The 27,222-nt window shown below is 33.7% G+C and overlaps 1 protein-coding gene, 1 long non-coding RNA gene, 1 other non-coding gene and 1 pseudogene across 3 annotated transcripts; all 4 read right to left on the reverse strand.

Moving 5' to 3' along the window:
- Positions 1-5,365: 5,365 nt before the first annotated feature.
- LOC147568423 (uncharacterized) lies at positions 5,366-6,396 on the reverse strand (annotated as a pseudogene).
- A 360-nt stretch (positions 6,397-6,756) lies between these two features.
- Positions 6,757-9,643, reverse strand: LOC147568424 (uncharacterized). Its single transcript, XR_015238245.1, has 4 exons — positions 9,506-9,643; positions 8,389-8,475; positions 7,200-7,259; positions 6,757-7,055 (listed from the first exon to the last, which is right to left on the reverse strand). It is a non-coding gene; the product is annotated as an uncharacterized LOC147568424 (long non-coding RNA).
- A 365-nt stretch (positions 9,644-10,008) lies between these two features.
- LOC147568425 (transcription factor MYB64-like) lies at positions 10,009-12,203 on the reverse strand. Its single transcript, XM_086659724.1, has 3 exons — positions 11,746-12,203; positions 11,536-11,662; positions 10,009-11,013 (listed from the first exon to the last, which is right to left on the reverse strand). Exons 1-3 carry the CDS (start codon positions 12,201-12,203, stop codon positions 10,009-10,011), a joined length of 1,590 nt encoding a protein of 529 aa, XP_086515850.1.
- A 14,307-nt stretch (positions 12,204-26,510) lies between these two features.
- Positions 26,511-26,815, reverse strand: LOC147568426 (signal recognition particle RNA). Its single transcript, XR_015231536.1, has one exon.
- Positions 26,816-27,222: the final 407 nt, after the last annotated feature.

Below are 27,222 nucleotides of genomic sequence, written 5' to 3' on the forward strand. Positions count from 1 at the left end.
AGAGTGCAAGGGCGGAGCCAGGATTTGTACACAAACCTGGCTAGCCTAAAATTACTATGCAATGCATATGTAATCACAAAATTGTAATTTAAACATCATAATGTATAACAAATAGACTTAATTATGCTAAATTGAAATTGAAAAAAGGGTTCACACAGAAACATCAAAAGCACCGAATTAATCAACCAGTTAAAGCAAGATTAGAGCCAAAAAGAAAACGAAAGAGGGGCCAATGAACACCATGAGTTTATTCTCTTCTTTCTCTTCAAACCTACGACATTAAGTTTTGAAACTAATTTCAACCCAAACCAGTTTTAAGAAAGTTCAAACCCCCACAACCATAACCATATATGCTGGGAAGTTTTCCAAGCATAATAAATCCTAAGAAAAAAAAGGATTTTAGAAGTATTTGGACTTTTAATAAATAAAAAAAAAAGGAAATCCTAAGATCAAAGTCAATAACCTAATTACCCAAAAAAAATTGATATTGAAATATTAGAAGCTTTACAAAGAATAAAAAACAAGAGGGAAAACATATCACTTACCTAGATGGTAGATAACAAAGCTTTGTATTCCTTGATTAGTTGATTTTGTTTTTGTTTATTAGTGAGAAGATGAAGAACCCTAAATTTCACTTTGAATTTTAACTTTAAACCCTAGTGATTGTTAGAGAAGGTGATAAAGTAAGAGGGAAGAACGAGATGATAGAGAATTAGATATTAGAGAGAGATGATGAACAGGCTTCGTCTTCGATCACGGCTCCTTCTCTCTCGGATAAACGAATTCCTCTCTCAAGGTCACCACCGCTCCTTCTCTCTCTCTCGTCGATTTTTCTTCCAAAGCTTTCAGTAAAAAAATTGAACCCCTGGCTGAAAATACGAAATTAACCCTACTCTTTTGAAAATATAACGGAACTACCCCTGGCTATAGCCAGGGATAGTCTACTTGTAGTTCCGCCCTTGGAAGAGTGTCTCAGGTCAAGGAGTAACTGTCAAGAACATCATCAACTTCAGGTTTTAAGTAACAAATAATAGACAATGAAGCAGCAGGAATTAAGCATTCAGCCAGAGTTCCTGATAACAATCAATAAACAATTGGTTTTTGCAAGAATTGATATGAAGAAGATCACAATGAAAGTGAATTGGAGTTTATCACTTGCTGTTTAGATCGATCATATAGGGGATGATCGGCTGCGAAATTGAAATGTCTTATTAAACTTCATTGAAATCAAACATTAAACAAAGAAATGTTTCCTAGTCAAGTATTGATATCCTCAAAATAAATCTAATCTTCGAAAATTATTGGATCAGACCAAAAACTTTAACATTTTAGTAAGAGAGTATGTCTACATTTAGGAGTTCGATCAAAACCCTAATACTTAACTTAGAGAGAGAGAGTACCTGTGATTGTCCCCTTGTCCTTCGTTCCAGCGTTGGAAGAAAGAAATCAGACGATTCCAGGTTTTATTGAGATAGTTGCTTCCCAATTCTCCCAGGAAAGTTTAGTTGAGCGCGAGAGGGAAGGGTTGAGCGCGAGAGAGGGCAGCTGGAACGAGAAATAGATTTTGCCACGAAATTTATTTTCCTAGCTGATTTTATCGTGAACCAAACGCGCCATAAAATATTCGGAAATGATATGTTTCCGAAATTTTTTGACGAATTTGTTTGCCGGAATGACGTGGCATAGTACGTTTGAAAAATTGACTAGATCTCGGCCATTAAAATGAAGGGCCCAGATTAAATTTTTATCAAAGCAGAACATCAAGTCATCCTTCCATTAGCTTTCATCCCACGTTAGAGAGGGAGGGTACCACCGTACCAGACGGAAAATCTAGGGTTGCTTAATCTCTCTTTCTAAATCATTTTAAATTAGACAGAAAAGTTTGTTCAAACTATCTGGTTCAAAATTTTGTAAGTTGTAACTTCTCCAATTTCATGCCCAATTTAATAAAACATTTCAGATTCCATACCCACCATAAGACTGTGGAAAGCTGCAATAAAATCAGTTTCAGGTTCGTCTTTGATCACGCGAGCTCAAAGACTCTCTCCTATTTGATAGAATGAAGAAGAAGGTTTTTTCTTTCTCTACGCTTTGATATAATAAAAAGAAACCGTAAAGAATTTAGGGCGTAAAGTTGATATACATGTCAGAAGAAGAAGGGTCTCCTGCCTTTTCTCCTTCCCATGCACACACTCTCACTCTCTCACTCAACAAATTTGGAAGGACTGAAAGGATGACGTGGCATAAGGAGATTTGAATCTAGGCCGTTAAATTAACGGCCCAGATCTAGTCAAATTTCAAAAGTAATACGCCATGACATTCCGTGAAATAAATTCGTCAAAAATTTCCGTGAACGTAGCATTTCCGTAAAATATTTACCACCTATCGACTATCGTGGTATTTCCTTTTGCGGGTCCACGTAGACTCATGATTTGCTTCTCGATCCCATGGACCCAAATAAAAGCCTCACCTTTAAGTGGGGAAAAGACCCGCGAGCCTGGATCTGTCCACGAACCGCCCGAGCCTGATGCGACCGTGGGTGTCCGGTGTCCGAGACGAAAACTACCTGTTCGGATCGCCAAATTTCGTCGAATGGGCACGGACAAAGGGCTTCAACCGGCTTTCGCCCGAGTCTGACCGGTAAGTCCAACTGATTGATATTTTCGACTTACTTAGAGATTATAATCGTATATAGATAGTTATAATCAATTAATATAGTTAGCATTTAGACTACACATTTACACGTATATGCATGGAATTTTTTTCGAAAAGTTTGAATTAATTGAAGGGCAAAGAATATACAAAAGAATTGGTGGATTCACATGAGAAGATGTTACTTCATGATATCCTCGCAATTAGAAATGAAATCAAAGTAAGACAGACCATTTGGCCCAACCAATGTTCCTATTCCAGTGGAAGAGTAAACTTGTCCGCCTGATACGGTACCCGAATTGTCTGGCGATTTAGGCAGCCACGGACGGACAACGTGCAATCAAACTTTGTCAAGAGTCCACTCGATTAGTCCGGATGTCCGAGCGGACAAATCGAAAATTTGCCCATTCCGCTCAGATCGGAAGAGTAAGTGACCGTGGACTACTCGTCCGTCCCACCCCTACCTTTGGGGCATCCCAAATAGTCCTAGGAGAATAAAGACCAGGTAAATCATAAATGACTTGAGATAAGAATAGGTTAAAAGTGACGTTGGAGAAGTGGTTTCTCAAAAGTCTTCCTAGTTATCTTCAATTGGTCGTTGATGAGTGAATTAATGAAGGCAAATACACTCCCAAGTTCAAATAAATCCAGGTTGCAAGCTAAAAGTCGATGAGAAATCAAATAGAAACGATCCTTTTTCAGGGCATGCAAGCATGTGTCGCTTATATAGCTTGCATGTTAGTGGTCAATCACTGGCTTAGTGGAGGCCATTTGGCGGGGTCGTTCATAGAATTTTGGTCATAGCTGATATGATGGTATCTTTAGGTATGGCGATCGGATATTCGACTTTGTCTGGCCTTCCGCGTAACCGACATTTCTCCAAGCAGAGAAGAGCTCAAGGTGCCGAACATACTTCTACATCCCTTCCGTTCCAGGGCTCAGGACCTCAGGTGTTAGAGCTATCGGATCCACCCTTCTGTTAAAGTTGTGATAGAGTTCAAATTGCCTAGGCAACTCGTGTCGACCTTTCGCTTTAGGACGCAGGTGGTAGAATTCTTTTCTATCTACCCCGCAGTTCTATTGAATTCTCACTCATGTGTATTCATGGTTCCCACATGTTATGCCCAAGTCAATCCATTGGCTTCTTGAATAGTCAAAGTTGGCCTATAATTGGCTAAATGATTCAGACTTCAGATCTGAGTGCCTTAATGCAAGGTTAGATACCCTTAACCTTAGATAATAAAATTACTTGTGAAAGATAATGAAAAAAGTCTGAAAATATATATCGGGAATGCTATGTTCACGTAGAGAAATGACGAAATAAATTACGGAATGAGGTGGCAAAGCAAGTTTGAAAGTTTGACCGCATCTTAGCCGTCAAAATCAAACGGTCCGGATTTAATTTCCACAGCTTTCCCACGTCACCCAATTCCTTCCCACGTCATTCTTTGCCTTTCCCAACTCCACACTTTAGAGAGAGAGAGAGAGGGAATACGAGCAGGAACAGGAACAGATTCGGGCCTTCTTCTTCTCCTTCATCCGATCAAATAGGAGAGAGTACCAAGTTTGGGTATGATTATGAGAGAGAAGACTGATTACTTTGCTTCAAGATGGATTTGATTAACATATTAGCACTTGCCCTAACTCTAACTTGGGTGATTATGATGATGTTACATGAAGACCAAACTTCAATTTAATTTCTTTTCTGATTGAAAGTTCATGATAACATTGGTGATTTCAAACCTAATTGGATAGTAATGGTGATTTCAAACCTAATTTTTTTTTACTAAGAATTGATAAAAAAAATTGCTATCATCTGCCTTGTAATGTTAGTGTAATAGTTGTGGATGGAAGTAATAAGACTTGTGTTTTTATTAAAAATTGATAGATCTTCATTGGGGTGGTAGCTATCATTTTTATGTTCATCCAGGAAAATGGGAACGAAAAATTCTTTATGGAGGAGGGAAAGAAAGAAAGAAAGAATTGGGTGGTTTGAGTTTTGATTGTTTTAGCCAAGAAGTTTGATTTGGGGCACAAAGGATTGTAAATTGCTCTATGGGTTCAATGGTTTTGAGTAATTTGTGAATTTTATTCGTCGAATAATAGACGGTTGGCCTTGATCAGCATTGAACTCATTGTTGTTGTTTTCTTAGGTGCAACTTTTATACCAAGTATTTGGGATGCTTTATAGTTTACTGGAGCTACTACTGCAGTTTGTATTGGGTTCATCTTTCCGGCTGCCATCACCCTTAAGGATACTCATGGTATAGCAACAAAGAAGGACAAGGTTTTGGGTATTTTCATGATTGTGCTTGCTGTGTTGATTGCCATCTATAGTGATGCCTATGCTCTTTTCATGAAAAACTCCTCCCAATAGTGTAATTGAAAGGCATCTCTCGCTCCACTGTTATTCGATTGTTCTGTATAGATTTCATAATAAACATCATGTAAACTTTATTCATGTTATCTCTAAAAATACATTGTAGAAACGTCCACGGAATACCTTTCGATAAAAAAAAAAGGCCAGCACTTTGGGGAAAGCTAAATAGTTTCCGGGGTGTGAAGACTTGGTCGAAAATTGGTCAATTTTGTTTGACAATTTTATTTAGGGGGAAAGCAAAATAGCTTCTCCACCTCAACTCTCTCTCTCTCCACCTCACTTCTCTCTCTCCACCTCATCTTCTCTCTCCCTACCATTCTCTCTCTTCTCCGATTAGGTCGCCGGCCGGAAAATTTTCCGGCCGGCGACCGTGAAATTTTTTTTTTCACTTTCTTCCATATTAGCCCATTCCATTACTGATGAACTACAAGCAGATGAAGCTGAAGAAGCCATTGATGAAGATGATGAACTTCTTGTTTTATAAGATCTTCTCTTTAATTTACATCTATCAAATCCATTTATCCCAAACCCACATGATATCATTCCAACTATGTTTTTCTCTCTCATCATTTCTTCTTCTTCATCATCGTCATCTTCATCAAAACCTAAATTCTCAAATCTAAACATAAATACAGCATGCCCTTCATTTACATCTTCAAATAACCAATTATAAACATCCCATGAAACATTAATTGGAATTCCATCAACTTCAATCCTTTCATTTCCTCTAAATTTCCACTTCAATTTCTTAATTTCTAATACTTTTTCACCATCTTTACTAAAATAAAGACCTGGTTCATCTTCAATATTACAATCAATTGAAATATCTCTGGTTTTTCCACCAAATTTTGCTTTTGTAGAATAAGATCTACTACCAAAAACATGTTCTTTTCGAAGAATCAAACTCTGGGTATTATCAGATTTTGCAGCTTTAGTTCTGTTATAAGCTTCATTTTGAGAATCACCAACAAGAAGGGTCATAAATCCATCAACAAGAACAGCAACATAAAACCCAGATTTAGGTTCAGGATCAGAACCAAATTTTGCATGGGTAAGGTTCCAATAGATTTGAACTTTTTTAGTTGAGTTTTTAAGATCAAATTTCTTAGACCCATTTTTTCTCCAAAAGAGGAAAGGTTTGATATGAAAATGAAAAGAAGAGGAAATATCAGTATCGGTGGAACCGAAGTGTAAATCTATATGAAGAGATCTACCAATGACGTTTCCATCCAAGTGAGAGAGATAAGGCCAAGGTTTGTTTGGTAAAGACATGTTGTGATATTAGGGTTACTTGATGAGGTTGGTGGTGATACTTGTACCGTTGATGATGGATGAAGATCCACGGTGGTGGTGGTGGGTGTTCTTCAACAGACTGGACTCTAGAGAGAGAGAGACAGAGAGTGAAACTTTTTTTTTCATGGTCGCCGGCTGGGGAATTAATTGGAGAAGACAAAGAGGTGAGGTGGAGAGAGAGTGAGGTGAGGTGGAGTGTTTTTTTATTTCCCCTTAAAATTAATTTCCCCGGAAAATTTCTAAAATTCTACATATTCCCTTTAAAATTTCACACCCCGGAAACTATTTAGCTTTCCCCAAAGCGCTGGCCAAAAAAAAATAGTTTTTGGATAGTATTGGTGATTTCAAACCCAATCTCTTTTTATTAAAAAATTGATGGCATCTTCATTGTAATGTTAGTGTAATAGTTGTAGATGGAAGTAATTCTGAAATTGGAAATAAGACTTGTCTTTATATCTAATTTCACTAGAGAGATCAAAACTAAAGAGTACATGAGTAATCGAACTTTGACATGTCTCTGAGATCTTAACTTTTATTCAGCTGTAAAATGAAAGTTTATGCAAGAATGAACCTGAAAAGATGATGCCCAAACAAATTCATTCAAAACATTCAAATAACTCCTAAAACAACAAAAAATAGTTGTAGATTACTAGAAGAACAAATATAAATTTTGCGATGTTCATTTGTTTCTCGACTCCTACTTGTAATTGCATCCCAATAAAATCCAAACCTGCAAAAATATGAAGAAGAAAAAGAGTAATTATAAGAATCATAATCATCCAAGTTTTATTATAAACAAGTAACCCAAACCACAGGATGCATAAAAAGTAACCTTGCGGCTCCTTTAGTAACTATGTTAGGATAAGCTACTGACCTAGCTTCAAAGATAGTTACGTGGAGGTTTCCATGAAGCAGAATCATAGCCATTTCTTACCTGTACAAATTTGAAAAAGACAAAGCAATTAAAAAAAAACTAAAGAGTATATGATCTAGCTTTAAATTCATCAAGTGTTGTATAGGAATTATCCAAAGCAATTAAAAAAACAAAGGCAACAGCAACCATTTACAAATATTTGGCTTATAAACATACCTCATCCGGTTGGGGTACTTTTAGGGATCAATTTTCTCTTTTTCATCCTCACGGTTGGTTTCAATCGGTTTTTTCGTGGGCGTCCTTTACGGGTAGTTACTAATGGGTCTTTCACATTCACATTTTGCTCAATGTCGTTGTCGTTGGTTCTCTTATAAGCATTAGCATCGGTTGACTCCATCGTACTACACAACTCCATCTCATTATCAATCCATTGAGAAACTCTTCGACAATGATCTTCATTTTCTGACGCCAACTCAGCAAGCTCAGTAAGTTTACGATACAACATTTTGTATCGATTTTGTTCTACAGTATTTTCAAGATCAGCTCCAACTGTCATCTTTGAGTGACACCTACGTACATCTCTCCTCCACCTCCTCAAAATGTACATGTCTGGTAAAAGTTTGACACCATTTTGAAATAACACAAAAAGGGCATGCCTACATAATATCCCTTTGAACTCAAATAAATGACAAGTACATTGGACTTCGTTTGTAGAACTTATGAATCGAACAAAAAATGACTTGGTTTTTTCGTAGTCTCCAAACTTAATGTCTTCTTCTATTTTATGTTGCACCCCAAAATACGTCTCCTCAATTGAAATCAAACGGCAATATAATCGTCCAGTTAATTCCAATTGAAACTCTTGGAACTTTGATATGGTGTATACACTTTGAATTTGTTCCTCCATCTGAAGCGTTGTCGCACATGGGACCATCTGTGTCAAAGACTTGAAGTCAGCCAATGTTTCATTTTCTATTTTTTTCTTTGAAGCATTCTCACATTGCTCGACAAATTGTTTCAGTGTTGTCTTTGAATTTACATATGATACGTAATAACAATGCATGGTAAGACATATTATGTAAATCTACGTTGTATGTATCCTACATTGAAATTTGTGCTATTCTATGTTGCAATGGTTTCTATAATTTGTGGTTACATATGAAACTATAATAATGATAATACTACATACCTTCAAAGGAGGAAAAATCCTCTTGATTTTCACCTCCAATTGGATAGATGCTTCCAGATTCCATACTCACCCAAGGATTGATGAAAACTGCAACAAAATTAGTTTTCAGATTCTATACGGTCGAGAATACGGATCATACTTATACAATAAAATCAGTACCAAAAATTAAAATGATGAGCAGAAAACTCAAAAGCTCAAATCAGTCAGTGAGTCAACTACAAAATAACTCGAGCAAACATATAAACTGGCAATCCAAAGTTTCATCCTACAATAATCAAGAAACTTCTCCCTCAATTTCACGGCATGATATTCTCTCATATCCCTCGCGAAGGCAATGAGATAGCAAATATTCTGACAAAATGGGAAGGATGCATAATAGTAGTTTCATATGAACAGTAGTCCCTGCTGTAATTCGGCATAAGTATTGTAATAACTCTTTTACTTAATAATTTTAGTATTGGCAACAACAAAAAAGTAAACAAATCAGAACTATTAGCAGTTAATTGAGAAAGCACTAGTGTTTGGACTATATAGGTACAAACTCATGTTTAGAAGTGTTTGAAGTCTATTCTACAGGACCTATTTGGTGGATGGGACCTATATTCAGACAAAACTCCATGCTAGGTTCTGTCTTAACTCTTACATGTATAAAGCAGTATCGAGTTTGAGCTTGTTTATGTACCAAAATCTGGTTTATGTACCAAACGAAACTCCGTGCCTATTCGATGGGACCTATATTCAAACAAAACTCCTTGTTATATGTACCAAACTCTGGCTTATAACAAAAATTAAGACAAGCTCCAAATATCATCATATTAAGAAGGTAGATATTAAGAAGGTAGTAAATTTACACATTCTGTTTTTCCTTGAAACAAAAGTTTGGATATACATGATAAAGCAAATATTTAAGTAGAAAAACCCCAACAAAATCCCCAACCTTGAACCCTAAAATCATTATAAATAAAATCCCCAACCTTAGATTTCAGTAGAAAAACCCTAAAATCAATAACACAAAACCCTAATAAACCCATAGCAAAAGCACTAGAATTTGTATTACAATACAACAAAATCAATGAAAAAATCATAAAAGTGGAGAGAATAGGAAGTTTAAAGCTACTTATTGGATCACGCAAGCTCGATACTTTTCCCCCCTATTTGATCGGATGAAGAAGGAGAAGAAGAAGGCCCAAATCTGTTCCTGTTCCTGCTCGTATTCTTTCTCTCTCTCTCTCTCAAGTGTGGAGTTGGGAAAGGCAAAGAATGACGTGGGAAGGAATTGGGTGACGTGGGAAAGCTGTGGAAATTAAATCCGAACCGTTTGATTTTGACGGCTAAGATGCGGTCAAACTTTCAAACTTGCTTTGCCACCTCATTCCGTAATTTATTTCGTCATTTCTCTACGTGAACATAGCATTATACTGTATAAAAATGAAAACCACTGGAGATTGCAACCGAAAAACAGCAAAAAGACACCACTTGTTCAAAATTAACCCGGTAGGCCGGTACAAATTCTCCTAGTAAAAGCAAAGAAACGCTTATTATAACTTTTAACATTACTACTACAACCATCATTAGAAACCCTAACAGTTTCTAAAACCCTAACAAAATACAACAGAGAATCTACTTAGTAGTAGTTGATGATGAGACCATCTCTATCAAGTCCATCTCCTTGATCTTCCCATTGACACTAGTGTAAGAACCTTTATAATCTTCATCTGTCATCAACAAGTAATCCATATAATTGTGGTGGCTTTCATGGTTGTTTCCGATCGAGAAATGATCATCAAATGAAGAAGAATTTTCCCCATTCAATAGATATGAAAGATAAAGATCTGAATACAAATGGGTAGTTGTTTTTGTGGTAGTAGTGTTAACACTACTACTAGTACTACTATTACTATTGCCATTGGTGTTAGTATTTGTGGTCAAATTTGTGTTTGAGTTAGTTGAAATGGAAGAGGAGATATTCATGGTGAACTCTTCTTGATTTTTCTCCTCTAATAGTTCGTCGCTCTCAATTCCTAAAGACGAATCAAGGATATCGAAATACATGGAGTTTTGATAGTATTCATGATCACATGTTGTATTCTCTAAGATGCTTTTTGTTTGTTCATCAGCTAAAGGTTGTTTATAGATATTTTCGAAGAATTTTTGTATAGAGAGTAGTTCATCGTCGTATGAATGAGCAACTAGTGTCGGAGTATCATTGATAAGCGATGGGGAATTGGATGGTTCATGAAGCAAAATTTGTTGGTTATTTGATGGGTTATTCGAACAGAGATTCAGCCCTGTACCTGTAGTGAATGTGGTAGTTGTAGAAGTACTAGTAGGACCATTGGTGGTGGTGGTGGAATTGGCGGTGGTAGTGGTTGAGGAAGCATCTTTGATATTGCACTTGCTTTTGATATAATCTTGCAATATTGATGGATGAGATTTTGCTCTTTGGCTTAATGACTTTTTGTTCTTTCTCCTTGAATTAAGCCTTCTTTTCGTGGCATTCCAGTGGTTTTTTATCGCGTTTTCTGTTCTTCCAGGGATTCGTTTAGCAATTTCGGCCCATTTGTTGCCAACCTCCTTGTGGGTTTCAACTAACAAACTCTCTTCTTCTTCACTCCATGTATCCTTCTACAAGAAATCATAAACACCAAGAGAAGATGAAAAATGTGTACTTGAAGAGATGAGAAACCATTATAATTCTTTTAGTGATTGGACATTGTCTCCAATATCACATGAAAATCATTAGTAAAGTGAAAAGGTAGAGAAATATAATGTGGTTATAGGATATATATATATATATATATATTGAAACCCTAAATTTTAGGGTTTGATTTTTTATCATGCAACCATGGTATAACAAAAATATAGCTAGGAAAAACATACAAATTTATAAATGATACTATCTATTATTTTCTTTTTTGAAATAGATACTATCTATTATTATATTAAAATTTGAAACATTTTAGTAAATAAAATAAGGAAATTAAATTTAAGATTAAAATACTAACAATTCCAAGCTAGCTAGGGTAATTTTTGTTAAGGCTACTCATCAACAACAACCCAAAAACCCTAATTAGTAGTGAAGTTATTAAAACCAAATGAACATGTTTATGGTGATTATTAGAAGGTAGCTGAAAATGGAATATGAACCTTGATATCGGGACGGAGATGATTATGCCATCGTTCTCGACATTGTTTTCCTGCCCTACCTATCAACTTTTGTGCAATCTGTGCCCATTTCCTCACTCCATACTGCTTCACCAATCCAACCAACAAACTTCACAACAAAACAAATATCAAGAAATTTCATAAACATGTTACTGTGTATATATGCAGAGAGAGAGAGAGAGAGATCATCACCTATCTTCTTCATCAGTCCACTGTCCTTTTATAATAGTATTAGAAGATAATAATGAAGACCCACCACCTTTAACTTTATAATTCTTCATTTGTTCAAACTTATTCATGGATTCATCATCTCCAATTAAATTACCATCCACAAACAACCCATCAACAAAACTCATGTTAACTCCAAAATTTGTACTTGGCAACAAAACCCCATTTCCATTAGAACAACCCAGACCACCGTATGATCTCGAAGACGGCGATAATGAAGAAGAAGAAGAAATGACATGATTTCCTTGGATTATATCTTTCTCCAAAAATGATGACAACTCATTTGATGAACTCCATAAAAACCTATCAATAGCTTTCAGTGGTGGAGTACTAGTAGTAGTAACTGCATGAGGTAGAAGTTCCAAATTTTGATGATGGGTACTTCCCAAAAAGCTAAACCCTAAACCACCTCTTTCTCCCATGAAATTAGCTCTTGCTGTTTGGGTCTTGGTGAATTGTTTTTGTAAGAAAGATGAGCTAATCTAGTGAGGGAGAGAGATGGGTATATGTTTGTTCAAAGTTTTATATTAGTAGTATATAACTTGGTTTCTTGATGATTTAGATGGTTTTATGACCATTGATTAGGTAATGAATCTAATGGCTATAAATTAACTGCGGTTGTAACGCCTGAGCTTCCTCTCTCTCTAATAAAATGAGAAAGAGAGGTGGAGAGATTAGTGCGTTCGTTATTAATCTCTCATTAACTAATTCCTTCTTCCTTAATTTGAAAAAAATGTTTAAAATGGTAGTATTTTTTTAGTTAATTATAATTATAATAGTAGAGTAAATTTAGCTAATTTGTAATGTCAATAACAAATTGTGTTCCATTATCGAAAATTATGACTTTGTATTAACCAACGTTGGAAAGGGTTTAGTTTATTTTTAAATTCGAACCAATTGATCTTATACTAATGAGAAAATTGGTGTTTCGTGTTTTAATAAAAATTGAAATAACGAGACCGAACCTTCTAAATATAGAGAATGATGCTACATTGTCCTCCAGTACACTTCCAGGGGCGGTTAGGGCCCAAAGCAACTAAAGCGGTCGCTTTAGGTACTAATGTAATTAAGGATCTCATATTTCGAATTTTGTATGTTACTTTCAAAATAACAATTTCTTTTCACACAACTTTGTAACATGATTTAAGTTATAGCTTAGTAGTTAAGAGTTTAGATTTTTTCGCTACTGGTCAAAGGTTCTAATCCATCTTTAAGCACCATTAAGAATTTTATTTTATTCTTTTAGCATGCACGCGCACTATATCGGGCTACGAGTTTAATTTCGCCTCGAACCTTCCATACGTATGGGCCGGCCGTATACACTTCCTTTGACTATCGCCCTGTGCATTAATCATTTTGTATTAAGATAAATGTGTCGATTTCGGAAATAAATAAATTTTCAAACTGACCCATAAGGGATGTAGTATGATATAACGGGAAGAAAATATATCATTTTTCAGATTTAAATGTGTAATAGAACAATAGAAAATGACTGTATATTTGGGTTGAAAAACTTATCATAACAACGTATACATCTTCTACTATTAATTATTAGTTATCAAAATATTAAGGTTAATAACAGGTCAAGGTAAAAATAATTTGGTTAATTATTATTCAGGTCAAAATCATACAAGATTTTTTTTTCTGAATTTCAAGAATACCCTTTTCATTTTATCCTCTCTCTACCTTGCTCGATTGAAACCCTAGGAGAAACTCTACCAGCTGAAGATCGGCAGCTGAGAAGATGATGTTTTCGTTGTGGTATCTTCCTCCATTGATTCATATGTTGTTTTACGTCTCCATCTTCTGTTATTGTTCGTTTTATACGAAGAAAACAACCATTTTTAGATTGTCGAAGTTCTGACTATTGATTTCGTAAGTCGTTCAATAGTTCATCATCTAACCTTCATATTTACATTTGTTTTCAAATTCATCTTCTTTACTCTTAGCCCAGTAAGTTATTTTTCTTCATCTTTAACCTAGCTTTATTTATGTAATCGTCTTGATATTCTTGTTTTGTTTATTATTCCTAAATCTAATTGATGAATCTTCAAACCGAACCCTAGATTGATTATTTAATGTTAATCTAGCTTTATGTTTGTGTTTTGATTAATTTTCATACATGGTTATTTGGTTCTAGTGAGTGTGTTATTTTAGTTCTGATGAATGTCTTCTACAATTTGTGTTTGCAAAATTTGTTTAAAAGTTGTATTTACATTTTTACCATTCTTAACATATTTTTTTTAATGTTTAGGAAATCGATTTAGCTGAGTAATCTACTGCTTCATTGTGTTTTACTCAAGTTGATTATCATCTAAGATATTCCACATCCTCTTCGGTCTAAAACTTGGGATCTGTTTTTACTGGTGCTGGTCAAAAGTTTGAAGGAGGTGCTGATCAATTCAGGCTTGCATTGAACAGGTATTTCATAAAATTTAGTTTTGGTTATAGAAGAACCATGCGCATTGGGTAGTAGCAGTATGTCCAGTTGACGGTTGTGGGTGGAAGGTTCATGGTTGTTCAAAGTTTGGTATTTCATCGTTATTTTATCCAAGAACATGTGTTCTTGATCACACTTGTGGTGGGAGTTTTACTGACATAAACAAGCCAACAACATATACGAAGGTTTTATCTAATTCGATAGAAAGTGAAGTAAAGGTTAATCCTAAAAATAAAAGCAAAGCTACTAAAACTTTTTTTCAGTCAGATTATGGTATTAAACTCCCATACCATATTAGTTACAAGGCGAAGCGAAGTACGTTTGATTCTGCATTTGGTGACGAGGAATCTGGATTTGCTAAACTTGATTGGTATACGAAGTCCATTCTAAAGTGGAATCCTGGTAATCATGTGCAACTACAACTTGACATGGACACTTATCAGCTCGAAAGGGTTTGTATAACATATGAAGCTTGTATTCACGACTTTAAGTATTGGAGGCCTGTTATTCAGATCGATTTGACGCATCTTAAATCCAAATATAAGGACTTTGCTAACAGTTTGCGTGAAGAATAATACCGAAGATAACACTTTTTAACTTACTAATTTTATATAGACCTTATATGTAACTACATTAGTTTGCTATTTTTTCAGGACTTTTTACCATTGCGTTAGCTATTGTTAGTGTTGAAAAATAACTCAAATTGGAGTTGGTTTCTGGAGAATTTGTCTCGTGTCATCGTTCAAAGTCGTACGCATACTATCATGTCTGATCGTCATCCTAGTATTCTTAAAGGAATTAGAGACGTTTTTCCAGATGCACACCATAGTTATTATGTGTGGCATATCAGGAATAACTTAATCAATGTTACTGGTTATGGCTCTCAAGAGCTAAATATATTGAGTGTTTGTTATATCGGCATGCCCGTGCATTGACTAAAGAAGAATTTTCTATTCATTTTAAAGAGATGGAGTTAGTCGGTGGTAGACGATTAACTGAATTCTTCAAGAATTATCTTTGTTGGTAAAAGATAAGGTGAAGTTTGTTCATCACTGTATGAGAGTTACGATGCATGGATTAGGGAGGAAAGGGGCATGTTTATAATCTTAATGTTGGAAACGATTCGTAGTTTGAATGATGAAGATTATGCAAATCAGATTAGAAATAGCTGAAAAGTGGAGTAGTGTGTTGTGTCTAAAGATTGATAAAATAATAAGAGAGGGGTGTAAGTTTGCTTGTACATGGAAGGTTGTTAAGTCATCGAAGTTTGTATATGAAATATTTTCTACACCAAAAGTTAGTTGATTTGAATTCATCGTATTGGTCTGTTTGAGGTTAATAGTTGAGTGTCTCCCATGTGAACATGTTGTTATTGCTATCCAATATAATGGATGACCAATGACTGAATTCGTTGAACCATATTTTACGACTGAGAGCTTTAAGAATACTTACGCACATGGCATTATCCTCATCCCAAACAGTGATGAACCAAAAGAGTTTGCAGCAAATGAACCAATCATCAATCCTCCATCAAACAAGACATCACCTGGCAAGTCAATGAGTTTGAGAATTGAAAGTGTTGGAGCAGCCAAGTGTAAGAAAAAAAGAATGTGTGCACATTGTAGCAAGTTATCGTTCCACAACAAGAGAATATGCACAACAATATTGAGTTTAGATTAATTTTTACATTTCATAAGTGGTAGTCTCGATAAACGATTATTTAATATTATAATTTGATATGAAATATTCTTGTTGAAGTTCAATGTACATGAAGATACTGGTTGGAGGAATGTTACTGTTTCAAGGATCCACATTTAAAGTTATGTTTGCAGTCTCTCAATCTTTTGCAAATACCGGTTTGCAACAATATGATCTGAAAATTTGTTTGCAAACAATATTTTCGAATTAGATATTTGCAACAAATAGTGTTTCCACAAACAATTTGTTTCCTTTCATAAAATGTGAGGGATCGAAGGCGTAGCCCCATTTTTTTAAACAATTTTTTTAGTAAATTAAAAAATTTTGATTGTGGTTTAGGGGCGTCGCCTTTGATTTTTTGAACATGTTCTTTAGTAAGTTCAAATATTTAGACGAGGGATAGGGGCGTAGTCCCTGATTTTTGAAACATTTTTCTTATAAGTTCACAAATTTTGATCGTGGGCGTAGCGATTGGTTTTAACATTTTTTTTTTAATACACAAATTTGGACAAGGGTTCGGATTTCTATTTTCAACTATGTCATAAAAATGCTACCGAACCTTCCATGATGGGGATTTTGATTTATATTTTCGACAAGCTATATATCAGATTTCTTTCTATTAATGCATACGGAGTTTGCATAATAATTTTTGCATCTGGAGTTCGCATATATGTTGTGAAAACTTGGTTTACATATTATGTTGTGCAAACTGAGTTTGCATATTATGTTTTGCAAACGTAGTTAGTTTGCATTGTTCCTGGTGGCAAATCATGTTTGCAGAGTTGTTCCCAGTTCACTGTATATACACATCAGTCAAAATAAGATAATATATACTACAATTTGTACTAATATTCTGTTGTTCACATACATCTCGATCATCACTTAAACGTAAATATCAAAATGAAAATGAATGATTTGATTCAAAAGTTAAAAATATCAAGTAGTTTTCTCATCGTCAATAATGGTTCCTTAAGCCCAATGTTTGGACGAATCATTCAAAATGGGTTTTGCGATTACAGCTCTCTTTCTTGAAGTCTTTTCTACTATTTCTCCAGGTCTGTCAAATTTCAACAATGGTGTTTTCATTATTTTATTGCCAAACACAACGAAATCAAAATAGATGTAGTTTATACTTACGAATTTTCTTGTTTAGGGCGGGTAACTTTTCAAAGTGTTATATTGTCTTTGAGTGGGTTTTATGTCAGTTTTGCTTCATTAATTTTCTTGACCAAATTTTGTGTGAATTTCTTTGCTTCTCTTGAACATCATATACTGATTTTTGGTGTTTTCCAAATGAATCATAATGAAACCACCGTTCATCAAGTCTGTCATAAGCAACAAGATGACAATGGAATCCTTCATGACTTTCATCGTCAGTTCCTCTGTTCAAGGGGAAGGGAAATCATTCACTATTCATTTCATACGCTTTCTTGAGCTTTTTGGTAAGAAATTCAAAGATATTATCGTTCGATGCTTGGAATTTCATCAATGTCTACATATAGATTGTTGTCTAAATCGATAACTAATCATAACTAAATACAAAATAGTAATGTTTGGAAGAACTTACCCAAATTCGTTCATAATCAAAGATTCAATGTAATTTCCACAGATGATCAAGTCTGACATTTTATTTCATATAATTGAACTACAAAAAATATGCAATGGACTCAGTTCAAACATATGATGCAACCCAAAGTAGCAGTCACATTTTGCAACCCACTGTTGCAGACACCATTTTGCAACCCACTGTTCTAGATAATGGATTGCAAGCCACTATTATAGACAATGGATTGCAACCCACAGTTTGTAGACAATGGATTGCAATGCAATGTTTGCTGACAATGGATTATAATCCCACTATTCTAGAAAGAGAAGGATGAAGATATGTACTTACTTTTCGTTGGCCAGTGTATGGAATCTTTTAATTGTTGTGAGCTCTTCTTCGTCTTTACTTATTTCTCTATTGTTTCAAAGTCAGAAGTTTCAGCAACTTCTTTTCTTTTTTGATACTTAGTTGTGTCAACCTCTTCAAATTTTTCTTTAGTCACTTCATGACCATCAATATCATTATGTTCCTTTATCTTGATTGTACTTTTCAGTTTTAAAGCTATTTTTTTCAGTACTCCTTGACTTTATTTTCGATGTGTTTTCATCGACCTCCTCACTGCACTTTGTTGCTTTTGCAGCTTTTAGTTGTTCATTCTCTTTTATGAGAATCGTTTTTTCTTCGCTTATGCAATACAACTCCTTTTTCAACTTATCTAATACTTCATTTTTTTCGAACTTCTCTTATGTTCTTCAAATTCAACTTATAATCTTTCAGCTTTGTCTTAAAGATGTTTCAAATAAGAAACATCAGTATCAGCTGGCACAATCAAAACTCCTCCAAAAATGAGTAGTTCTTCACTTTTCGACAGTGGCACAATAAAATCTTTTGAGATCTGAAATTCAAACAATATATTGCAAATTACAGTATGCATTCAACATTTTGCAAACAATGTATTCAAATAACAGTATGCAACTCTATTACTCAAATTGTTGCTTTGCAAACTACTTTTCCAAATTAACTTGTATATTATATTGAATAACATAATATGTGAGAATAGTAAAATATATTTGCTTATCTGTTACATCTTTCAGTGCTTGAAGAAAATCCAACTTCATCTGATCTAAGCTTCATCTCACAATTCGAGGACATTTGTCCTTCTTGTGATGGATTCTCCGATATAGAGTTGAATGTCCACAAACCAAAACTGCATAAAGTTAACACAACAAGCATTATTACATGGTGCAAACTACATATTCAAACTACATAAAGTTAATAACGATAAATAGAATTTATTTTACCGGTAGTAGAAGGAGACATCCTGAAGTTTTTGTTGGTTTGTCGACATTTTCTTGAGTTGTCTTCATCATGTAGTTGTGAATTATTGTAGGTCATGAGATATAATTGATCTTCTCCATTGACCTTAGTAAGTTTGTGAATGACATTTGTATAGTCGTCACAGTTGTTGTTACAAACAAGAATGGTAAAGCAATATGCATAGTCATCAACTTCACTAAACCATCTGTTTCTTGATTTCTACTTCAAGAAAACTTTCAATGGCAGTTTCTATTGATGAGGTAGAAACTTTATGTGTTTTCTCACTACAAATAAGTTATTACAAAGTCTTCATCTCTTTTCCTTGGAATGGATAAACTACCACTCCTTCCTTTGGCAGTCTTAGTATGATAGCTGCATCATCTATTTTGAACTCCATCTTTAACTTACCAAATACAAATTTGCAACTCAGATGTTGAATAAAGTATGCAAACCCTATTTGCAAAACAAGTATCAACAAAATAGAGTTCTCAAGCCCTTTTTGCAGATCTATGACTGCAAATAGGGTAGGCAAATCTCATTTTCAAAACAACTATTAACAAAATAGGGTTCATAAACCCTTTTTGCAGATCTAAACTACTGAAAATAGGGTTTGCAAACCCATTCCCAAAACCACGAACAACAAAATAGGTTTACAAACCCTATTTGCAGATCTTCTACTGAAAATAGGGTTTACAAACCCAGGAACAACAAAATGGTGTTTAGGAACCCTATTTGCAGATCTTCTACTGTAAATATGGCATGCGTAAACACAATAACAAAAAAAATAGGTTTTATAAACCCTATTTTGGTGATAGACAGAAAAAAGGTAAGAAATCAAATTTTTTAAGTCAAGAACGACGTACTTTAGGGTTGAAGAAGTTGAATGTAGAGAAGTTAGATGAAAATGAAGATTGAAAACCAAAAATTCGAAGAAGAAGAAGAAGAAGACGATGAAGATCAACATTCGCACGTCTCCGTTAATCGCTCTAGGGCAGAAGTACGCAAGGGAAAAGACAGAATTTTGAAATTTTTATTTCTTAAATTGCTTTTTATAGACAGGGACACAACTAATTTCTAAAATTGTGAAGGATAAGAAAGTCAAGCCACTATTTCGGAATCCTTTGGGCCTGATAATTTACAAATGTTTCGTGTCTTTTCAACTATTTTCCATATTTTTTGACCTAGATAATTATTTTCCATGTTTTTTTTACCTATATAGTTAAAACGCGTAGAACAAACCCAACTAACTTAACATTAAGTGTGTTTCATATGTTTAAAAAGTGGAGAGGTAATTGGTGGCAAACCAACTAATGGTACTACTAATTCACAGAGTAAATGTCAATATATTGATGGTTTGGTTAGTGATTTGGTTTTTATATCAATTTTGAAATGATAATTTATATACTTACATATGAAAAAAATTAAGGAATAACAAATGATAAGTGTGTACAAGCCGTGGCTGAGAACTTCGGACCCCGTGCAAAATTTCAATTCTAGGCCTTTCGTACTACAAAAGCTACTCGAATAAATCGGCTACGTGGATAAAAAAAATGCTATACTTGAGTATGAGAATGTTTTGATCTTAATATAAATCAAACATGACCATGGAGAATGAGACTTTAGTGAGTTTGACTAGTTTACAAGATAGAAATAAAATGATTTCTCTGTACAAAATGTAGGTTAGAATTTAAGGGTTTTTTTACAAGAAATCTTTTGTGTGTGTACATATACATATAGTCGGGATTTTACAAATATCTTAGATTTTTATTTCTTAGAAGAATTTTTGGGCTTACAGCCCAAAAAACGGGTCCTAATAGTAGATATAATCCTCTCTAATCCTATAAAGGATTTTAAAACCAAAAAAAATAATATAAATGGATATCTAGTCCATTTGGTCTCATCTAGAGAGAAAACACAAATCTCTAGAATAAATATTATTTCATAATCCCTAATCTAACCTTTCCATATTGTATAACTGATTTACCTTCAAAATCTATGCATATCTTTTTCCATATTTATCTCCCATATTTCTCTCCAATCATGTTTCTATTCAAAGTAAGGATATCTTCATTATTTTCAGTACCGGAAACTCTTTATTTGATCTCTCCGATTCAGTTGACAAACCTCCATTAAACTCAGAAAATCTTTTTCTTCTACATTATATTGTTGTCCAAATTCATCATTTATCAGGTTTAATACTTTCGAAATGTTTATAAACACCATTGTTAATATCTAATATTTCTTCTTATAACTACAACCCTAATTATTTCGCTCTATTATAAAACGTATCAGATTTATGATACATATCTATAAGATCTGTGTACTAATTCATTAACTTCGAATGTATGATGTTTATTTTCTCTCTTTAAAATTTTCATAACTGTTTAAGATCTTTATATTTATTCCTTATTCAATGATTCATAACTAAAACCCTAAAATTTTCATAACTGTTTAAGATCTTTATGTTTATTCCTTATTCAATGATTCCTTCAAAGTTAGTATGTTATGTTTGCATCCAGTGATAATATCATATTTCTTTAGATCTATGTTTAATCTTCTGTTGTTTCTGATATTTCGTGAGATCAGATTATCAATCATCAATCGAATGTTTGATGTTTATTTTCTTTCTCTCTCTTAAAATTTCATTTATGTTTTTTATCTTGATATTTAATCCTTCAACTCGAGTTTGACATTATTGCAATCAATCATCATAGCAGATATCTTTAGATTTGTAGTTTAAGCTTAATGATATTCTCATTTTTTTTTCTTCAGATCTGGTTTTCAATCCGTACGGATTTATGAAATATTTGTTCTTTCGTACGGTTACTCATAACAGAATTTACAGTACATGTACTTTATCGTAAATTACCACAACTTATAGTAAATTATGGATAATTTATAGAACATTACCCGTGCTTTAACACCAAAACAGTGCTCATTTCATTAGTAGAAATACTTCGCTTTACTATCAAATCTCGTGTATTTTGCAATAAAGTATATATAATTTACGTATATCTTCGTGTTCTTACCATTATGTATATAATTTACGTATAAGTGCACATAAATTATGTATTATTTATTTACCATTACGTGTACTTTTCACCCAAAACAGTATAGCCTTGATAAGTTTACCAAACTACTCAAAACCTTCAAATGTTGTAAAAATTTGACAAACATTATATAATTTACGAAACTGTACATGTAGTTTATAATACAATATATGATTTTTTTTCTTTAATGTATGTGTAGTTATGTGTGTAGATTTGATATACCAGATGAAATTCCAAAGAGAATCATCAAATCAAGTGAGTCAACGAAACTAATTGAGAGTACATAGATGGGCACCATTTTTGAACCAAAGAAGATTTTGTACTTTTTTTTGTAACAGACTGTAAAGGATGTGTAATGTAAAAGAAATTATGTGTAATGTAAAAGAAATTATGTGTAATTTATTGAACAAGACCCTCATACATTTGATAAATTATGTTGTATACTTGACAAATGGTGGTTTCCTCGTCATAAATAATACATAATTTACGTATTTGTTTCATAATTTGTATTCTATGTGTATTTATGTATGAGTAAAAACGAAAACATAAGTTGCTTTAATGTTCCCAGAAAAATATACTATTTCCAAATCTGAAAGTTAAGTGAGAGAAAGTGATACATATGTTTTGTATATTAACTCCCAAATCACGCTAAATTGATCCTAGAAAATATCTATTTCCAAATATGAAAGTTAATTGAGAGAAAATTGATTTGAATCGAAAAAAATTTACATAGTAAGAGAGAGAAAATTGATTTGGTTAGGATTTTTGTTTTGAATTGATTTGGAAATAGATTTGCTTTCCAAAACGGTTAGAAGATAGAGAAAAAACAATTTCGGATTTATACGTTAGCTGCTTTAAATCCCCTAAATCACGCCCACATTAAAAACATTCCAAATTCACCTTGGAAAATTAAAAATCCCGTAATTTTTATAGGAGGGACATGAACGGTAGTTATCTCATAAAGAATGGGTTATTATGTCCATAATGTAAAAGGACTAAATATCCATGTTTTGGGAAGATTGGATCATAAACCTTTTTTGAATATTATTTTGGTCTATATACCCACGGACCCGTCGGTAAAGTAGTTGGTCTCTATGTCAGAGACTCTGGTTTGAGTCATCTTAGAAGTCACATTTTTTCCTTTTTCAACAAAAAAAAAAAAAGTTATATGAGGTGGAATTTTTTAAATTTGTTGGATGATTGATTATTAGTCTGCCTTTGTCTTTGGATAATCATTCATGTGGTTTAATCACTCTATATAAGGAAGGGCCTTCCAAATTCAAAGAATTGAACAACCATAAAGCTCTTACATATCTACTATATGTTCTTGTTTTTAGTAACATTTTTCAATTTACACCTATATAGTTAATTTACACCAAGGTTTACACAACATTATCACAATCCAAAACACGTCATGCTGGCGCCTAGAGCAAAAGAGTAGGGCGTAAAGCACCTGCCGATACGGATAGCAACCGATGTTACTAAAACGACTTTTTCACCAACTGCCTTGTAGAGTATCTCCAACGCAAGACTTAAGCTTAAAAATTTTCTCCAATGCAAAATTCAATTTGTATTGTTAAGATGATGCGACAATGGTTAAATAGAGATATCTCAAGAGGACACTCTCTTTCGAGAGCCTCCTCTTAAGATATCTCTAAGTGTTCGACTCATCATTTTTATATTTTAAACTAACAGAATTCAAGTTTTAATATATCTTTAAAATAATTAAATACTTCTCTATAAAAATAATCATGTCAAATAAGTTAACTAAATCATTTTAGGCCTCATTTGGGAAAGCTTAAATTTTCCACGGCTGCTTTTATAAGAGCACTTTATTTGAAGTGATTAAAACAAGCTAATTTTGGTTGTTTGGTAATCTCTGTAGAAAGTGTTTTTTTATACGTAAAACTAGTAAAATACATTTGGTAACAATAAGTTGAATGTAGTTTTATCCAGTAAATGATATATTGAACTAAATAAGTAACGAAAATACATGTTATCAAAAATAAAACAAAAATAATGATCATACGTGTGAGACAACTTAATTCTTAGATTAATTTCCTAGTTTCTATTTTTTTTTAGTATGTTATGCTACATTAATAACATATTCACAGTAAAAAAAAATGAATGTTCGTTTGGAGTTACAGTTATGGATTACAGTAACGAACCCAATCGGGTTTGTCTTTTTATAATAAATTTTCTTTTTAATTTATTTAAAGCCCTGGCACTTGAAAATTAGATCAAATCTTAAATTTTGAATATTATATTTCGAACGAACAATTTATGGTTAGAAAAATAGACTCCAATATTTCACCGGTGTATGAAATCAAAAATTGAATTTATCCCATTCATCTTTATGTAAAACACTAGTATTTAAAAAATGGTCTACATAATTAAAAAAATTATAAAACGGTAACAACTCTTGTATATATAATATTTAACCTAGAATGGAAAGGCATAAAGAGAAGTAGAGAAATGATTAGATTATTGATGGAAAGTACAATGAGTTGTTCCAGTTTTCTAGATAATGGAAAGAGAGTATTAGGGGGGGGTAGTGGATCGAGACTTTCACAGACTTTCATAGACAAGTTGTCCCGTAGACATTTCAAGACATTTCGGATGACTTATTATAGACAACATGTGTTCATAGACATTTTCAAGACATTGAGAGTTTGTAGACAAAATGTCTTTATAGACATTTCAAGACATTTGATCCATAAACAAAATGTCCTGGGGACATTTTAAGATCTTGAGTCCATTGACAAAATGTGTAATGCATATTATATTTGTGCTAATCAAAAATATATTTTTCGACTTTTGTAGACATCTGTGAATATTTGTGGACATTGATGGATATTTGGTAGACATTTATTATTTTAATATTATTATTGTTTAATCATATGAAATAATATATTTATACTAACATATCAAAAATATATTTTTCGATTTTCGTGGACATCTGTGAATATTGTGGACATTGATGGACATTTGGTAGATATTTATTATTTTAATATTATTATTATTGTTTAATCACATGAAATAATATGTTTATACTAACATTTCAAAAATATATTTTTCGATTTTCGTAGACATCTGTGAATATTTGTGGACATTGATGGACATTTGGTAGATATTTATTATTTTAATATTATTATATTGTTTAATCACATGAAATAATATGTTTATACTAATATTTCAAAAATATATTTTTCGACTTTCGTAGACATCTGTGAATATTTGTGGACATTGATGGACATTTGGTAGACATTTATTATTTTAATATTATTATTATTGTTTGATCACATGAAATAATATATTTATACTAACATTTCAAAAATATATTTTTCGACTTTCGTGGACATCTGTGAATATTTGTAGACATTGATGGACATTTGGTAGACATTTATTATTTTAATATTATTATTATTGGTTAATCACATGATGGACTTCAAATGTCTCTTGTTTTTTGAAAGACATTTTGGCTTCCAAATTTGTCCCAAATCCTTCACAAATCCATCAAACTATGAAGTCCACCAAAGTATGAGACATTTTGGAAGACAAATCGAATGCCTCGGACTTTCATAGACTCTCAAATGTCTGGATTTGAATGCCTCAGACTTTCGTGGACTCTCAAATGTCTGGATTTGAATGCCTCAGACTTTCGTAGACTCTTAAATGTCTGAATTTGAATGCCTCGGACTTTCGCGGACTCTCAAATGTCCGCGAAAGTCCCAATCCAATACCCCCCCCTTAGTGAGAGGAAAGAAAAAGTCTAGAGAGATGAAGAGAGAATAGGAAGTGATATTTTCAACAAAAATATGAAGTGACGTTTTGAAGAAAATTGGAGAGAAAGGATTTCGAACCCGTGTAGTGTACGTCCGGCCTCAACACCGTGAGCGCTTCCCGAGAAAGCTAAATGTAGAAACCACAATTTGTGGCTTCTGCTTTTTAGTTAATAAAGCGATTTTTGAGCTTTTAAAAAGCTGTAAATTATTTTGCCAAACATGACAAATTTCAAAAGCACTTAAAAATAAGTGAAAAGCTGCTTTTCCACAGCTTTTAAGCTACACCAAACGCGACTTTAGAGACTTGTATTGGAGGCACACCAAAAGGAATAACGAATGTTTATTTATTTACTTACAGATGAAAGACTTTGAGTTTTGCAATGGAGATAATATAAGTTTCTCCATGCATCAATTGCTGCATGTTGGTTGGGTGAATGGATATTTCCACCCCACCCCACACAAATATTTGGCAGCCATTCTCATGAACATGATTTTTTTTGCCTGCCTACAGACAAATCGAGGATAATAACTACTAGAATATTTTCACGGGCCTTACATAGAAAAGACACGATCGGAGCTGTTGACCAAAGCAAACTGCAACGAGTGTTTGTACATAGAAAAATATGGGTGCGACAAAAAATTTCGATCTTTGAAATATTGAACTTAAAGGAGGTGAGAAAGACACGATCGAAGTTGTTGATCTTACACTTGTAAATGCATAGTGGACAAGAATTATTAGTATCTAAAATTGTAGATTGGATTAGATAGCGGACGCTAGCAGTACACATGTTCGAAGAAGGGAAAATATAATGGGTGTTCGAGTGAGTTGTGTCCAGGAGTGCACCGACTAGTGACTTCTACCATGAGAGGGAGGGAGAAGGAAAAAAAAAATGTAAAATGGATGTTCAAGTGAGTTGAGTTAGCTCGGCGAGTTGGATCAGGAGTGCACCGACTCGTAGTCCTTCCACTGTCAAGAGAGGGAGGTCTTCGCTGCTCTGTGAAACCAGCCTGACGCTTTGCCCTCCACTCTAAGAACCACATAGACCAGGCCTTCGCCCAATTCACATGGAACAACTCCTAACTTGGAATGGGCGAGTCAGGCAATTACACCAGCCTAATCCAACCGAGTCAACTCAACTAATGTTCACCCACTTTAATGCCCCCACATGGGTTATAAGCTTTCGTGACTTAGCTCGGCAATAGCAATTGAGATCTAAGCATATTAAAAAGGTTAACCTTTCATTTTAGTTCATCAATGTGGGACTAAACATAATTATTATGTTAATTATACAATTTTAAGTTTTTAATAGTTCTTTACTCCCTTCTAGCTAAGACCCAATATCTGCCTATTGAGAAACTATATATAGGCACCGCAGTTTTCTACCACGCAAAGGCTGTCCTCTTACTCACATAGATTAAGTCTTTACTAAAATAAACTAGTATCATTCTCATCAAAAAAAATAATAAACTAGTATCAACTATCATAATGCCTGTGTACGGCAAAGTGAATTTATTCAGGTGGAAGTTCTGTAGACGCCCCGAGATTGGCTAAAACACCGAAGACCCAATTCAACAATGCAAAGGAAATTTTATACACGCAACCGA

The sequence above is a fragment of the Eschscholzia californica genome, unplaced genomic scaffold (genome assembly GCF_041429995.1).
Source record: "Eschscholzia californica isolate CP2 unplaced genomic scaffold, dmEscCali1.0.p SCAF_1, whole genome shotgun sequence".
In the NCBI taxonomy this organism is placed as follows: domain Eukaryota; kingdom Viridiplantae; phylum Streptophyta; class Magnoliopsida; order Ranunculales; family Papaveraceae; genus Eschscholzia; species Eschscholzia californica.

Coding starts and splice junctions, on each gene's coding strand:
- LOC147568425 (XM_086659724.1), bottom strand. CDS start 12,203: ATGGGAGAAAGAGGTGGTTTAGGGTTTAGCTTTTTGGGAAGTACCCAT. Junction 11,663..11,745: donor TGGACTGATGAAGAAGATAG/GTGATGATCTCT, acceptor TTTGTTGTGAAG/TTTGTTGGTTGGATTGGTGA. Junction 11,014..11,535: donor ATCTCCGTCCCGATATCAAG/GTTCATATTCCA, acceptor GATTTCTTGTAG/AAGGATACATGGAGTGAAGA.